Source organism: Pan paniscus, chromosome 1, assembly GCF_029289425.2.
Source record: "Pan paniscus chromosome 1, NHGRI_mPanPan1-v2.0_pri, whole genome shotgun sequence".
In the NCBI taxonomy this organism is placed as follows: Eukaryota; Metazoa; Chordata; class Mammalia; order Primates; family Hominidae; genus Pan; species Pan paniscus.
In genome coordinates, this window is record NC_073249.2 from 4,490,031 (window position 1) to 4,507,730 (window position 17,700).

The 17,700-nt window shown below is 42.7% G+C and overlaps 1 protein-coding gene across 2 annotated transcripts in view; it reads right to left on the reverse strand.

Moving 5' to 3' along the window:
- Window positions 1-17,030, reverse strand: part of DESI2 (desumoylating isopeptidase 2) — a 58,864-nt gene extending 41,834 nt beyond the window's left edge. Inside the window, exon 1 of one of the 2 annotated variants that reach the window (XM_003807991.6) lies at window positions 14,000-17,030. In XM_003807991.6, the coding sequence (XP_003808039.1) occupies window positions 14,000-14,041 (42 nt within the window). In that variant the 5' untranslated portion in view covers window positions 14,042-17,030. Of the gene's footprint in view, window positions 1-13,329 lie in introns of both variants that reach the window. The other variant, XM_008960092.5, reaches the window with a different exon arrangement.
- Window positions 17,031-17,700: the final 670 nt, after the last annotated feature.

Below are 17,700 nucleotides of genomic sequence, written 5' to 3' on the forward strand. Positions count from 1 at the left end.
ACTTTGGACTGTGGACTTTTGGGTTAATGCTGAAATGAGTTAAGACTTTAGGGGACTGCTAAGAAGGTATGATTGGTTTTGAAATGTGAGGACATGAGATTTGGAGGGACCAGGGGTGGAATGATATGGTTTGGCTATGTCCCCAGCCAAATCTCAACTTGTATGGTATCTCCCAGAATTCCCATGTATTGTGGGAGGGACCCAGGGGGAGGTAATTGAATCATGGGGGCCAGTCTTTACCATGCTATTCTCGTGATAGTGAATAAGAATCACGAGATCTGATGGGTTTATCAGGCATTTCCACTTCTGCTTCTTCCTCATTTTTCTCTTGCTGCCACCACGTAACAAGTGCCTTTTGCCACCCGCCATGATTCTGAGGCCTCCCGAGCCACATGGAACTGTAAGTCCAATTAAACCTCTTTTTGTTCCCAGTTTCAGTTATGTCTTTAAAAAGGAACTAATATAGACACTGCGTCTGCCCTCAGGGTCACTACAGAGTGGGAAACTTAAAAAATCCTTATTGCTGTATTATTGTTTGATACCCACAGATAAAAGAGCAACAGGTCAGAATGAATGAGACTGATTAAAACAGTTCTTGTTCACTTATTTGTTAGGCTTAAAACTAATATATTTCTAAAGAAGTTCATTTAAAAAGACAAACCTTCAGCTTGAGAACACGATACAATATGGTTGATGGTTAATAGAGATAAATATTAAAGTATATCACTAATTCTCCTCAGTTTGAATGAATGGGGACTATAAAATATAGCATATTCATTCACTGATTGGAGTGATAGAGTAGAAAGTAAAAAAAAACTGATGAGGCAGAAAAGAGTGGTGACAATTCTGAAAGAGAAGTCCTTGTATAGATAGGAGAGAGGATGGGTTCTAGTACACAGCGGAAGGTTTCGTCTCAGATAGAGACATGGACAATTCATTCCATATGATCAGAGAGAAGGCAGACTACATATGGTAAAACAGTGGTGGTGGAAGGATGAGAAAACTGCCTTTTTTTTTCTCTTCAGTGAAATAAGCTGTGAGGTAATCTCTGAAAATAAGCTGAGAGTAGGGAATGGGGAGAAAGTATGACATATTGTAGTTGTCTCGGAGAGTGGGAATGTCAACTGACCAGAGAAATAAGGAAGCACTGCTAGACAGTACTTAGGGCCCTCTTGGGGTTTGTGGTCACAATTGTAAAGTGAGATCTGTCAGGATGGTTGTTTTTCTCTAGCCCTATTCAGCTGCCGAGGTGTAGATGGTGAGCTGATTTTAACTACGGAGACAAGTATGACAGAGGGAGTGACTCTAACAGTAGACTGCAGAATAGCCCAGATGAAGAGGGGAGCAAAGAAGTGATTATTTTAAGGAACTGGCTCACACAACTGTGGGGCTTGATAGATCTGAAATCTTCAGAGTAGGTCTGCAGGATGCAGATTCAGGGAAGAGGTGATGTTGCAGCTTGTCTGGAGCCAAAATTCGTTCTTCCTTGGGGAACTTAGTTTTTCTTTTAAGGCCTTCAACTGACTGGATGAAGCCCATCCATATTTTGGAGGGTAATTTCTTTACTCAAAATCTATAAAATTGTTACATCTAAAAAGCACCTTAGCAGCAACATCTAGACTGGTGTCTGACTAAAACTGGGTACCATGGTCTACTCAAGTTGACACATAGCATTAACTATGACAGAAATAGTCACAGAAAAGATTTAGGAGGCAGGGCAGTTTTTAGATCACTGTATATCCATGAGTGCCACAGAGTGCAGAAGTTAGTTCAGGGAGGGGTGTAAGATGAGGACAAACAAAAAGAGAATCAGCACATTTCTGGGTTATGGAGGGGATGAGATGAGGAAAAAGAAATACAGCATGACAGTTAGGAGCGCAGATTTTAGTGTTAAGAGCTCTTGTTCAAGACTGTGCTCTACCACTATGGCATGACTCTGAGCTTGCTTTTCAACTAGGCCTCAGTTTCATCAACTTAAAAAGGGATAATAATATAAGGAAATGGCTTAGTATAGTGGCATACTGAAAACACTAAAAAAAATATCAGGTATTATTATCGGAAGATTCAATATTGTAAGTGTATCAATTCTTCCCCTCAAATTGTTCATAAATGTAATGTCATTACACTTAAAATTTCACTGAGGTTTTTTGTTTTTAACAAATTGCTTCTAAATTTTACTTGAAAAATGAATATGTAAAATAAATTCTGAAAGAGAATAAAAGAAACTTGCACCACCGATATCAAAACTTGCTGCAAGAGACTAGTATAATTCAACATCTAATAATGGTGCAGGAAGAGGCAGAAATGAATAGCACAGACAGTCTTCAAACAGACCTAAATATCCATGATAATTTAGTACAACATAAACATTGTATGTGCCACAAATTAACATGGGGAAGCATGGATTATTCAATAAACAGCATTGAGATAACTGGCATTCCACTTGGGAACAAACATGTAGATTATTTCTATCATTTTTTGCAAGGAAAAATCTAGGGAAGGACTGGAAGATGAAAGGTTATAAAAGACCAACAGTTTTGACCACATATAACAAAATTTCTGTAAGGCAAAGGACACTTATAAATACACTCACCAAGCTTAATAGGGGATTTTAATTTATTTACTGTCATTTCATAACTTATATGCTTGGTCCTATTTGTATTTATTTTTGAGACAGGGTCTTGCTCTGTCGCCCAGACTGAGTGCAGTGGCACAATCATGGCTTACTGCAGCCTCGACCTTCTGGGCTGAGGCAATCCTCCCATCTCAGTCCCTTAAGGAGCCGGAATCACAGGCATGGGCCTGGCTAATTTATTTATTTTTTGTAGAGATAAGGTCCCACTACCACCCACCTCAGCCTCTCAAAGTGCTGGGATTACAGGCCTGAGCCACAGTGCCTGGCCTTGACTTCATTTCATATTGAACTTTTCTCTGTTTTTTCTATTACACCATATGGATTATGTCTTCATTGCTCTTTTCCCTGTAGGTTTGATTTTCTCCCAATAATACATCTTAATGAAAAAAATTAACACATACACTCAAATATAATCTTCCAAAACAAGAATTAAGTATATTTACAACACACCTCCTTCTATATAGGGCTGCTACAAGCTTTTACCTCTTCTCTCTCACCCAAGGTTAGTTCAACATAACCTGAAAACTTAATTTTTAAAAATCATCATGCTTGTTCTCTTCAAAGAGTAATTCTGGACACTGGCCCTGTTTTTAACCACAGTTATAAGATTTAGCTATGTTAAATGAGTATTGATGGCCATGGCCTTTCCTTTTAGTGTAACCACCCCATTGTTAAGTTCTTAAATAATTTTTTTTTTTTTTTTTTTTTTCCTGAGATGGAGTCTCACTCTGTCGCCCAGGCTGGCGTGCAGTGGCGCAATCTCGGCTCACTGCAACCTCCGCCTCCCAGGTTCACCCCATTCTCCTGCCTCAGCCTCCCGAGTAGCTGGGACTACAGGCGCCCGCCACCATGCCCAGCTAATTTTTTGTATTTTTAGCAGAGATGGGGTTTCACCGTGTTAGCCAGGATGGTCTCGATCTCCTGACCTCATGATCCGTCCACCTTGGCCTCCCAAAGTGCTGGGATTACAGGCGTGAGCCACCGTGCCCGGCCAAGTTCTTGAATAATTTTTTAACCCCCAGAAAAGTATCTACATATTGTCTATGTCCTTTTGTACATGAATGACAACTGGAGAAGCTATAGTATTCAGACATAAATCTTTTCCCTTTTAATACTCTGTAGATAATGCTCCACTTTATTATTCAGCCTTTGGTATAAGCAAAGAGAAGTCTGAAATTAGCCTGATTTTTGTTCCCGTGTAACTTTTTTGCCTTTGTGTATTTGTAGGATTTTTTACTTTATTCTTAAAATTTGCAGCCAGGTGCGGTGGCTCACGCCTGTAATCCCAGCACTTTGGGAGGCTGAGGCGGGCGGATCACGAGGTCAGGAGATCGAGACCATCCTGGCTAACATGGTGAAACCCTGTCTCTACTAAAAATACAAAAAATTAGCTGGGCATGGTGGCGGGCGCCTGTAGTCCCAGTTACTCAGAAGGCTGAGGCAGAAGAATGGCGTGAACCCAGGAGGCGGAGCTTGCACTGAGCCGAGACGGATGCCAGCCTGGGCGACAGAGCGAGACTCCGTGTCAAAAAAAAGAAAAAAAAACCCTGCAAGTTAAACCAGGCTTTGGTTGAATGGTCCTAACTTTTAAAAAGTTTTGCCTATCACTTGATCCTTTTGACCCTTCTACTTGAATTTCTGACTTTCTAAATCTTGTTGTTTTCTCTTTAGTTCCCAATCTAACTCCCTTTCTAGTTAAAAATTAGGAAATGGTGCTTTGCATTTTTGTGGAATCTATCCTAATCCCAGATTTTTCCCTTTCTGGTGGTACTGCTTGTTCTATTTTCAATGATCCTCCTGAATCTACCTGAGAACTTAAATCAGCAATTCCTTAAAAACTTCTCGTTTCTTGCTGTACATTTACTTAACAGGTAGCATGTGGCCCGATTTACAGCCTTGATGTTTGCTTACCCTCTGTCTGGAACACTTTCTCCTTTCTACATGGTATACTTCACCTTTCAGGAATGCCTTCTTAGTGAGGCCTTTCTTGACCACTCTCTTTGAAACTGCAGTAACCGGTAACTATACCATCCTGACTTACACTGTCCCTCCCCTTCTTTGCTTTACTTTCCTCTTTAGCACTAATTACCACTTACTATCTCATATATTTTATTTATTAGCTTTATTCTGTTTAATAGACAGTTTAGATAGATGAGTTTGGCATTATTTAACTATTTTCTGGATAAAAATTTCAAAAAACAAAAAACTTCCTGTTTTCATCAATGGGGGTGGGGGGAAGAATATGATAGAAAAGATGTCAGTTCTTCCCAAGTTAATTTATAAGTTTAGTGCAAGCCCAATTAAAAAAATCTATGGACTTCTGGGTATATATCCAAAAAAATCGAAAGCAGGACTTGAATAGACATTTTTATTTTTATAAACCCATGTTCACACACCATTATTCATAACAGCCAAAGGATGGAAGTAACCTGTGTCCAATGACACTGAAAATTAGCTTGATTTAGAAAAAAAAAACAACCCCATCAACAAGTGGGCAAAGGATATGAACAGACACTTCTCAAAAGAAGACATTTATGCAGCCAAAAGACACGTGAAAAAATGCTCATCATCACTGGCCATCAGAGAAATGCAAATCAAAACCACAATGAGATACCTTCTCACACCAGTTAGAATGGCGATCATTAAAAAGTCAGGAAACAACAGGTGCTGGAGAGGATGTGGAGAAATAGGAACACTTTTACACTGTTGTGGGACTGTAAACTAGTTCAACCATTGTGGAAGTCAGTGTGGCCATTCCTCAGGGATCTAGAACTAGAAATACCATTTGACCCAGCCATCCCATTACTGGGTATGTACCCAAAGGATTATAAATCATGCTGCTATAAAGACACATGCACACGTATGTTTACTGCGGCACTATTCACAATAGCAAAGACTTGGAACCAACCCAAATGTCCATCAATGATAGACTGGATTAAGAAAATGTGGCACATACACACCATGGAATACTATGCAGCCATAAAAAATGATGAGTTCATGTCCTTTGTAGGGACATGGATGAAGCTGGAAACCATCATTCTCAGCAAACTATCACAAGGACAAAAAACCGAACACCACATGTTCTCACTCATAGGTGGGAATTGAACAAGGAGAACACTTGGACACAGGAAGGGGAACATCACACACCGGGGCCTGTGGTGGGGTGGGGGGAGGGGGGAGGGATAGCATTAGGAGATATACCTAATGTGAATGATGAGTTAATGGGTGCAGCACACCAACACGGCACATGTATACATATGTAACAAACCTGCACATTGTGCACATGTACCCTAGAACTTAAAGTATAATAATAAAAAAAAGAAAATTAGCTTGATTTCTGTGGCATATACATACACAGTGGAATATTATTCAGCCTTAAAAAGGAAGGAAATTTTGATACATGCTGCAACATAGATAAACCCTGAGGACTATGCTAAGTGAAATAAGCCAGTCACAAAACAAATACTGTATTATTTCACTTAAATGAGGTTATCTAGTCAAATGCACAGAGACAGAAAGCAGAATGATGATTACCAGGGACTGAGGGGAGGGAGAAATGGGGAGTTGTTGTTTAGTGGGTATAGAGTCTCAGTTTTGCAAGATAAAAAAGTTCTGAAGACTGGTTGCACAAAAATGTGCATATACCTAACACAGTAGATTGTATAGTTAAAAACGTAAATTTTATGTTATGTGTATTTTAACACAATTAAAACAAAACAAAAACCTATGGAATTTTTTTCAGCGAGCCTTACAAAGTACTCCTAGAAAAGGAAATGAAGGCCAATAAAGCTTTGGAATAATAGTAAAGGGAAACCGGCCTAATCAGATTCCAAATATAACGTGAAAGTATAATAATTAAAATAGTGTGGTAATAAGGCTAGAATCAACAATTCCGTATGGGTAAGAATTTAGTATTATGATTAAGGATGACATCACAATTTAGAGAGGAAAGACTTATTTCAAATAATGTGGGGCCAATTAGTTGATTTTTAATTTATTGTTTTTAAGTTACTGTCACATCTATACCAAAATGCATTCCAGATAAACTAAAACAAAATTATTTTCCTGCATCCCATTGTCCTTTTATTATTATTTTTGCCTTTCTTACAGTTTAAGATTATCTTGGCAGTTTCTCACTTTACATTTTATGAACCAACTGGCTGACATTTACACAATAATGTTGCTTTGGAATTCAAATAATCTTGTAGAGAATTCGACAGTCAACAAACGGAAAGTGTAAGTACATCCCATCTTAAGAAAAATCCGACCGGGTGCGGTGGCTCACGCCTGTAATCCCAGCACTTTGGGCGGCCGAGGCAGGTGGATCATGAGGTCAGGAGACTGAGACCAGTGTGGCCAGCATGGTGAAACCCTGCCTCTACTAAAAATACAAAAAAACTAGCTGGGCGTGGTGGTGCACGCCTGTAGTCCTAGCTACTCTGGAGGCTGAGGCAGGAAAATTGCTTGAATCCAGGAGGCGGAGGTTGCAGTGAGCAGAGATGGCGCTGCTGCACTCCAACCTGGGCGACCGCTGTCTCAAAACAACAACAACAAAAAAACAACAAAAAAAGAAAAATCCATAAAACAAAGAATTCATCTAAATAGTAGGCTCTCTGGTATTTTTAAAGTATCTGATTTACAAGTTTCAAACGTTTTGTTAACTTTATCCACCATTATAAATGTGGCCATGGAACTGATATACAGTGGAATGGTATGCCACTGCAAGTCTGAAGGGGTTTTAGTCACCAATACGCTTGGACCCTACTGGCATCTGAGTTGTATTTTTCAAATACTTCAAATTTTCCATTTTAAGTTACTAGGTCAATATTTATTCTATGCCAAGTCGAGTGACTGCTATGATGAAACAATTTTTAACTGAACATTTTTGGGTTTATAAAACACCTTTCATAGATGGCACTGTAGCAGAATGACTCCCCAGAATGTTCCCAGAACCTGTGAACATGTTACATAGCAAAGAGACTTTGCAGATGTCATTGAAATTATGGACCTCAATATCAGGAAATTATCCTGGAATATCTGGGTGGGTCTCAATTACCTGGCCTCTTAAAAACAGAAAACTTTCTGTGGCTGGAGGTAGGACAGATGTGGAGGAAAGTGAAGTCAGAGATATTTGAAGCATAAGGATTCCACACACCATTGCTGGTCTGAAGATGGAGGACTGGATGACACTTGAAGCAACTGAGAGAGGATCCCAGCTGACAGCAGGAAGGAATGGGACCTCAGACCTACAAATATAAGCAACTGAATTCTGTTAACAATCTGAATGAGCTTGGAAGCAAATTTGCCCCCAGAGCCTAACACCTTGATCTTGGGCTTGTGAAGACTATAGCAGAGGAACTGGGCTAACCCACCTGGTCTTCTGATTTACATAAGTGTGAGATGATAAATTTGTGTTGTTTTAAACTACTAAGTTTTTGGCAACTTGTTATTGCTGCAATAGAAAACAAATGTACATATGTATGGAAACTGAATTCTTTTCTCATACATACTAGCTTCCCCCACCACCCTCCCCCCTAAAAAAGAAAAGAGGACAATGCCATAAATAATGTAGGAGGGCAGATGTACAATTGTCCTTTTGTTTAGCTAGACTCATGGGTCACTATTTGCCCAAGAAGCATATTGATACAAGTAAATTAAGGTAAATTCCTTACCGTTTAAAAAAAAAAAAAGATGGATGACCAGCTCCTATTATTCCTATTAACTAGTTAATTTATGTTAAAATTCAGGAACTGACAATGTTTTCGGAAAGATTATCTTCCAAAGAGTAATTAAGATCCAATGTCAAGAAATAAACTTATTAAAAACATTTCCTCAGTCTAGTCCCATAGGATTTTAAGTTTTGTCAAAGAAAACTATTTGATTTTTTCTGTCCCATTCCTATAATCCTCCCCTCCCCTTCATCTGGACACCCTAGTCCAACAATCAAAGCTAAAATCTAGCAATGCACTTAAGCAAAGGTACAAGAAAAAAACACCAGAAATAGGCATTTGGCACAAAGAGGAAGATCACATGATCTTTTCATGCCATTTAAGTACTGGCAACTCTCCTAATAAAAACCAGCTAAAGCCCCACTCATTGAGCGGATATTTCTAGAACATGATCTAGTGACAGGCCCTGTTCTAGACACTGGTCATAGTATGGCGCTATCGGAGAAGTCACAGTCTGGTGGGATGCACGGGATAGTATACGCAGTAATGGAGACAGGCACGAAGCACAACTAGGGCATAGGAGTTCACTCAAGTCTCAGGAATAAAGACTAAGCTACAGCCAGGAGGAGCAAGCAGGAGGTTGCAGGTGATCAATGCTGGACAACGCCACTCCAGACAGAAGGATGGGCATGCATAAAGATATGGGGATGTGATATAGCCTGTTTGGACAGCTAAAAAATTGCACTGTGTGAGAATAAAGACTGTTATATAGAAGAGGGAAATGGACCTTTAACTGTCAGCCAGGGGCCACATCATAAAGTGCATTACACTTTATCCTGGTTATGTTTCAGAAAGGTTACTTTGGTAACAGAATGGAGGAAGGATTAAAATGAAGTAATACTAGAGACTGAAACTCGTAAGGAGGCTATTATATGAATAGAGATGAGGGCCTGAACTTGAGAAGCATTAGTGGAAATGGGGATAAAGTAACCAATTTAAACAATATCCAGAAAGTAAAATATGTGACAGACATCATAGGTTCCCATCAAATTGCCATTTCCAACTTTTTGCCTTCCTCACCCACAACTCACCATAAAGGTTAGAAACACCAGATATCCACTTACTCAGCTTCATCACAGTTGCACACCAGCCAATTCTAGATAATCTCTTCGGGGAAGGAGTGGGGCTCTGGTAAGTTTTTCCTTTCTATTAAAAGAACAGAGGTGCATGTAGAAAATGACCCTATCTTCTTCCATCTTCCTTCACATACTGCTGACTGAGGATACTATTTGGTGCTATGGCAGTTACTTTACAATTATGAGAGGACGAACCAAGGGCAAAAGCCAACGTGCTGAGGATGGTAGAGTAAAAGGATGGCAAGTCCGGGTTCTTGATGGCACAGCTGAGCTGCTGAACTAATCCAGGGCCTGTTTATCTCTGGACTTAAGTATCCTTCCAGCTTAAGCCACTGACTCTCAAGCTCTCTGTTGCTTTCAGACAGAATCAACCAAACTAAAACAAAGAGACAGGGCCAGCTGACTGACTGTGAAGGGTTTATAATAAAGAAGAATTTAAGTTTACTCCCAGGTTTCCGGTTTGGGAAACTACAACAAAAGTGGTGGCTTTTTGGGCAGTGGCAGGGGCAAGAGGAAGAACGTGCGCTGTGGACAGGAGGACAGGGAAGAAGTTTGTTCCTGGACATGTTGATTTGAGATACGAAGGAACCATTTAGGTGCGATGTGTGATTCTGGAACTTGTTCAAAAAGTCTGAATTAGATCTGCAGATGTATGAGAAATCGGATCTACCACACCTGCCTGACCTGACTCTGTTGGAGGAGTCTAATGGAGACAGGCGTCAAAAGAACGGAGTCCAGCCAAAAATGTCCTTATTTGAAGTGTCCTAGAAAGTGGTTCTTTTCTATTCTTTAAAGACTTTGAAGATGTATAGGTACTACTTTATAATAAAATTGGTACGGGCTGGGCACAGTGGCTCATGCCTATAATCCCAGAACTTTGGGAGGCTGAGGCGGGCGGATCACTTGAGGACAGGAATTTGAGAAAAGCCTAGCCAACTTGGTGAAACCCACCTCTACAAAAATACAAAAATTAGCCGGGCATGATGGCAGGTGCCTGTAATCCCGGCTACTTGGCAGGCTGAGGCGGGAGAATCACTTGAACTGGGGAGGCAGAGGTTGCTGTGAGCCGAGATCGCACCACTGCACTCCAGCCTGGGTGACAGAGTGAGAAAACAAATAAATAAAATAAATAAATAAAACTGGTAGAAACTTGTTAACACAATGAATTTACAAACATTATCAAATACCTGCATATTTTTATTTTATAAAAATTCATTAGTCAAGATAACCTGAAAAGCACAAAATCTGGATCTATGAAAAATGAAGACTGTTAAAATGACTACACCAGAGATTTGTCTCAGTATTTGAAACTAATCTGAGTCACCTGCTTTGCTATGTGTGCCAGTCAATTAGGAATACGTGAACAAGCTCATTCCCACGACTCAGAAAGTAGCTCCAGGACGTTTTTATTGGTGGTAGATTACTCCAAAGTACACAGAGGAACATAATCACTGATAAGGCAGCAAGCAATAGGAACACGATGCATAATTAAGTAACCTTCTGAGGATCACACTCTTCTTCCATGAGAAGGAAGTTAATACTGGTGACCCCCAATAGAATTATTTTCATGCATACGGCAGAGTTATGGAAGAAAAGAAATGATCCGCAGCAGCCCAATCTAGAGAATAGAAAAATACAATCAGAACTGGAACGGGTGACAATCTAACAAAGAGACACAAGGACACATGGCAAGAGGTCCCTATAACCATGATTATAAGGGCATCCCTAAGGTTGATTTTCATATTTACAGAGTTGGAACCAGACAGCTGATGTACTAGGCCTATACAGACAACAGCAACCCTCATCCAAAGCATCTCTGATGAATAGGAAGAATTACCAAAGATAAAAGGAATTTACCCTTGGCATCAAACAAAAATATTTCAAAAACCAAAACTGACCTGAGAAAAATTAGTATAACAGACCAAAATTTGTATCTCAATCTAAACAACTGATCACACTGTTCCCCTCCATGAAAACCTTAAATGGTTCTGCTGGCTCAAGGAGCCCCCTCAGCCCTTCACCCAAGCCCACAACTCATCTGACTAAAGAAGTTCTAATCAAACTTTCAGTTTTGTCTCCTTTCATTTATGCTCTACTCTAGTTATACTGGACCAGCTGATAGTTCCCAAATCCCACCTGCGCTTTCCCTATTCCTGCCATTTTGTTCACGTCAATTGTTCTCTGCCCTTGTGGATGCTACCCATTCTTCAAGTTTCATACCTTTGATTTTTCAGCATTCCCTGATCCTACAACTACATAGTCTCCTCCTTTGCATCCTTGTCTGCTCTTATCAAAACCATGCTATTCTGTCTTGAATTGTTGCCACTGTTGTGTATCTCCTCTACAATACTCTAAATTCCTTAAAGAAGAAAGGACAGTTAACTCATCCTTGTGGCTTCTACCAGGTCAAAAATAATAAGTAATGGTAGGTTGCTGAATTAGTGACATAAAACACTCCAAGCCCTCAAAAGAACATGTAAGACCAAGTTTATTAAAAGTCTAAGAATTCAACTATTTATCATTCCGATAAACATTCATATGCTTCATCTCCTGTTCACAGGCAAAAGCAATATAAAGACGTAAGTGCAGGAATTAGTAGAGAAGATAGTGAATCAGATTTTGGTCTACAAATTCTAGATTATATTTTTAGTTGTTTAGGCAGATCACTTACTCTCTCCCCTGTCTGCTGCTTCTCTAACTACCTATTTTACAAACTTGATGTGAAGAATAAGATCTTGCTCATTAGTCAATATTTTAACATCGTTCAGAACAGTCCTCCCTTCGAAAATACTGAATACCATCTCTAGCTTTTCCCAATCGACCACAATTTGCAGATTTTCCTGTATCACAGAATGCCTCAAGTGTAAAGAAGCCCACTATATGCCAAAACATGCATTTTCGTTTTCATATAAAAGGTAAAACTCTCTTCCTCTATTCTCACAAATTCTTTTAGGCTCTGAAACCATGGCTTCTGGCCACTGTATACTCCTAATTTATAAACGGGTTTGTTTAATAATCTAGGAGAAAAGGCACACTGTGATCTCAAGAGCAGAATATATTCTGAAAGACAGTAATAGCCCTCATGAATAAAAAACAAACCAAATTCAGATTGGGGGGGGTGTGCACAGAAAAAGTAAAAGGGCAGTTAAGAGTCTTGAAAGATAAAGGTGTTCAGCTGAACACAAAAAGTTTAAATCCAGAGAATTATTTCTCAACCAGTGACACAGGCCACAGAACTTACAAAGTGCCATGGTTTTCTAGGATCTTTTGTTTGGCTTATTCTCCTCTTCAACTTTTTCTGTCCTGTTCCACTTTTCTCAGCACGTTAACTCATCTCCTTTCATCTCCAGGCTCACATCAGAATTCAACAGAGGACTCATCTCAAGTGGCAGGCAGTTCCTACACCCTTCTGACACAATTCCCAGATATGGCATGAGAAATCCCACTCTACCCAAGATATAATAACACTGTAAATTTAGAAACTTATAAATAATACAAGGGAATACAAAGTTTAGAACTGTATAAGACTCTTGGCCTGTAGTATTTCTGCTCTCCTGCATCTTTAAGCCAACAAAAATAACGACGGGCAATTTTTCATTTGTCAGTCAACTTACAAGGAATGTTCAGCACTGCAGTCAGAGGTACTAATCCATTCTACAGAACAAAAACCCATTCTACAGAACAAAGCAAGCAAACACACCCAAACATGCGTCTAACCGCAACGACAATTCTCCACCGGGTGCTTTTTTCTGGGGGCATTTCCCTGCAAAAATCAGGCAAACCAGTTCTTGGACTCGATTCTGCGTGCTTGCCATACTCCAAAGTTAGACGATACAATAAACAACTTCTTCCCTTCCCTCTCCCGTGGTCACGTCACCTGTTGCTTCACCTGGAAAGTGGTCTTCAGAGTGTAGGAAACGAGCACCACCGGGATCTCTAAATAATTCAGCTGGGCTACTTTCTTGAGAAATGTTAGCCTCATTCATATTTTAACGAGGTTGCCTCTAACACACAAGGAAAGGGTGTGTTGGCTCCTGTTCACCTTTGAAGAGATTCTAGCACGGGCACCCGAAAGCTGTGACTTTCTGGACTTAGAGGGGCTTGGGAGTCTTTGAAGACGCAGCCATGGAGAGAGATGTCCAGTTCGGCAGAAGCAGAGGAGCTGGGAGCGCAGGCGGTCGGGACGGGGGTCCTGGGGCAGCCCCGGGGGCCGGCAAGTGGGGTTGGAAACGCAACGGAAGCTTTGCCGAAAGGACACTGCACGTCGGCCAAGGGGTCGGGCCCAGAGCCGGGGTCGGGGCCAAGCTGAGCGGATGGGAGAGGTTCAAGCCCACCCGAGCTTTGGCCAAAACCCTCGGGCTGACTGGGTTCCCCGGAGCGTCGACGAGAGCGAGGATTAAAAAATAACAATACTCCCTCCTTTACCCCCGGCTTCCCCCGAGAACTAGGCTGGAGGCGGAGACGCCAGGCAGGAAGCGCCTGGGGCCGGGGTCCGAGCCCCACGGGCGAGAGGAAGCCGGCCTGGGCCAGGGCTCGGGGCCGCCAGGGGCCGCACTCACCATGTCGTACACGTTGAGCACCACTAACTGGTTAGCCCCCATCCTCCTCCCCGCGGCCGCCGCCTCGTCCTCAAGCCGCTCCGTCTCCGCGGGGCCGGAGGCCGCGCTCACCCCCGCGGGCGCTTCAGGGGGCCTGAGCCGGGCACTAAGCGTACAGCCCGGCCCGCGGCAGCCGGGGCGGAAGCATCGGGCAGCCGAGCCGCTCCCGGGCGCCGCCGACAGGAGCCTCTGTGCGGACGGGGCCGGACCGTTGGCGGCCCGCTCCGGCTGAGGCACCTCCCCTAGGCGGCAGACACGTGGGGAAAGGCGGGGCTTGAGCAAGGGGCGGGCGCCAGGCGCCCCGGGGGCGGGGCCGGCCCGGCGCCAGGACTGAGCCCGCCTGCGCTCTGGTTCTCGGCCGGCGCACCTCGGGACGTAAAATGGCGGCAACTCCGGCGCCTCCGCGTCCTGGAGGAACGGGGACCCAGGAAGACTACAGTTCCCAGCACGCAGTGAGGATCCCCCTTGCTACTATAAGTGCAGAGGCGGAGTCTCAACAGCCCTTCGACTACAACTCCCTGCATGCCGCGGGGGCCCCGGTCCTACCAGACCAGGCCTCCCCGGGAGACTACAACTCCCAGCATGCAGTGCTTTAGAGCTGCGGCAGATCCCTTGCCGCCCGCGGGCGGTGAAATCTCCTACCTTCATTCACCCTCTCATCGCAGGTGCTGCTGCTTTTAGTAGTTCATGTTGCGTTGAGCTCGATGAAGCCAGCGAAATGTGGCAAAAGACCAGAGTGATGACCCTAAGTTTTCCAAATGCCTCCTCACTTTTTATTTGGCAAGCGGAGTGGTGGGGAAACAGAGGAAGACGAGTTACTGGTGTGGGATGAGGTGTAACGTGCATCCAATTAATCCTCAATGTGGAATTTACATTTTGTGAAACTATCCTGCTGAGATGGGAAGGGTACAGTAACCGTAGCTTAGCACAGTCCTGGGACGTAGTATGCAGCTCTGCATTAATTCAACAAATGTTTGTTATGTGCTTCCTATGTGCCAGGCAGTGTTGTAGGCCCTCGGGAATGCCGTGATAAACAGGAACAGGGACAAACAAAATATCACTGGTATGTGCTTTGCAGAAAATTTAAGTAAGGTGAAGTCATTCTTAAATTGGCTGCACGGGGAAGATCGCTGTAATGAGTTTTAAGCTGAAATGTGAATGACAAAGCCAGCTCCGCAAATATGAGGGGGAGGAGTATTTCAGTCAAAGGGAACAAATGCAAAGATCTGAGGCATGAAGGAGTTTTCTGTATTCAAGGAAACAAAAGATCACTCTTGCTGGGACACAATAGGCAAGGAGTCGACGGTACTAGATGAGCTGGGCAGGTAGGCAGAGGCCAGATCCCGGAAGGATTTTAAAATTCATAACAGGGGTTGTATTTTAAACGAAGCCATAAGTTTGGACCAGGGAGTGAAATGAGTGTGCGTGTGTTTAAAAATGATTACTTGGGTTGCTGTGTGGAAAATGGATTTCACAGAGGCAAAGGAGGTGGAAATAGGGAGATGAGTGTGGCAGATTGTGAAAATAGCCACAAATTATTTCCAGTCTCCCAAATTATACTCTTTGGTGGTGTCTACCCCCACTGACTGCACTGGACTGTGACTTGCTGTGGACGTGGGACATTAACATCATGCAAGCAGAGGCTTAAAAAACACTTGTGAGTTGGGGCTTGCCCTCTTGCTGAACTTGGGAGTCCTGTGACCACCATCTTAGGAATGAGTGTGGGCTAGCCTGATGGATGATGAGGGACACGTGGTCAAGTCACGGCCCACATCCAGCTGACAACCAACCAACTGCGAACATGTGAAGCTCTCCCGGACTATCCTTCCCTGGCCACAACCACACTGATCGGACGAACTGACCAGCCAACCCACAGAATGTGAGAAATAATGTTTTAAGTCACAAAGTTTTGGGGGTGGTTATGTGGCGAAAGTTAATCGAGTCCACCAATTGGATGCTGCTGTTCCAGAAGTGCATGCCAGCAAGTGGCTTCGTTGTGGCTGATAGTGGTGGAGACCGAAATAATTAGAGTTTAAATATTTTGGAGTAAAGTCTGTGGAACTTGCTAATGGGTTAGATGTTGAGTTGGTTAGGGAGAGAGGATTCGAGAATAACTTCTAGATTTTTGACTTGGGGAACTGAGTGGATAGTCCTGGCACTTCTAAGATGTGAAACATTTTGGGGAGGAGCAGGCTGGGGGGAGGGAAATCAAGAGTTATGGTTTGGTCATGCTAAGTTGGAGATGCCTTTTAGACATCCATGACTGCCAAGTAGTAGACATTTGAATAAACTGGAGTCATGGCCATTATAGACTTGGGGCTTGGTTGGATGACCTAGGAATATGTGTAGCTAAAAAGAAGTGGGCCAAGAACAAAGCTCTAGGGCCCTTCACCATGTAGAGGTCAAGTAAAGGATGAAGAGGAAGCACGGAGGCAGGAGGAAAATCAGAAAGAACATGATAACATTGATGTCAAGACTATTGGATTCAGCAATATAGAAATCACTGGTAGCTTTGACGTGAGCGGTCTCTGGGAGGAGTGAGATTTAAATAACTGCTTTAACAGTTTGAGAAGCAAATGTAAGGTGACAAAAGGGAGACAACTTGGGGGCAACAGCTGGATAAGGCGGTGTGGTCAATGGAGGGCATTTTGAAGATGGGAGATGCTGAGGCATACTTGCATGTAAAGGGAGAAAAATTGATATAGGAGAGGGAAAGATTTGCAAGGGCAAAGAAGGGAGAGGGATCCAGGACACAAGTTAATGGTTGCTGTTTAGTAGGGGGGATGCTTCATCTGTAGTGATGGCACAGAAGGCAGATGCAGGTGCACAGTTACGGCATAGAAGGCATGGAGACAGGTAGGCAGGTTAGAAATACGGGAGTGTAGGAAATGAGGGTGTTTATTCCTGATTTACTTTTATTTTCTCAATGAATTATGAGGCAAGAATGTCTTCAAAGAGTAAGACGTGAGGAGAGGGGCATAGGGAGTTTGGAGAGACAGAAGGTGATGTAAAATAGAGGAAATAAGTAAACTTGGAAAATATGGTTTGTCAGGTAGTGTTGGGGGACAGTAAATGCTGTGCACATCATTATTTGACTGTCCTCTGGAAGGTTGTTGACAAAGTTCTAAAACCTGTTTTTGGTGTATCCGCTGCCTTGCTTCTCTTTCCTACCGTGGTGTTCCTCCCCACCTTAAGCAATTACAAACTACGTAATCACATCTGCTAAGCCCTTTTTCCTGTGAAAGGTGGGGAAAAGGCACTGTGCGTTTGCACCTTATTTAGTCCTGGCTGCAGTCCCCTGAGGGCTGAAACCATAGATTCACTTTAACTCTTACTGTACACACTCCCTTTGCCCTTTGTGATCTCATCCACTCTCAGCTGTAACTGTTGCATGTATACTGAAGAGCCGCATGTCTCCATCTTCGGTGCTCTTCTCTCTCCAGAGTGCTAGGCCAGTATAACCTACAGCCTCTTGGACTTCTCTAACAGGATGTGTTGGTTTCCCTTGGCTGCAAATTGCCACAAACTTAGTGGTTTAAAATAACAGAAACTTATTTTCTTATAGTTCTAGAGATCAGAAGTCCAAAATGGGTGTCCCTGGGTTAACATCAAGGGCTGTGTTCCTTCTGGAGACTCTAGGGGACAATCTGCTTCCTTGCTTT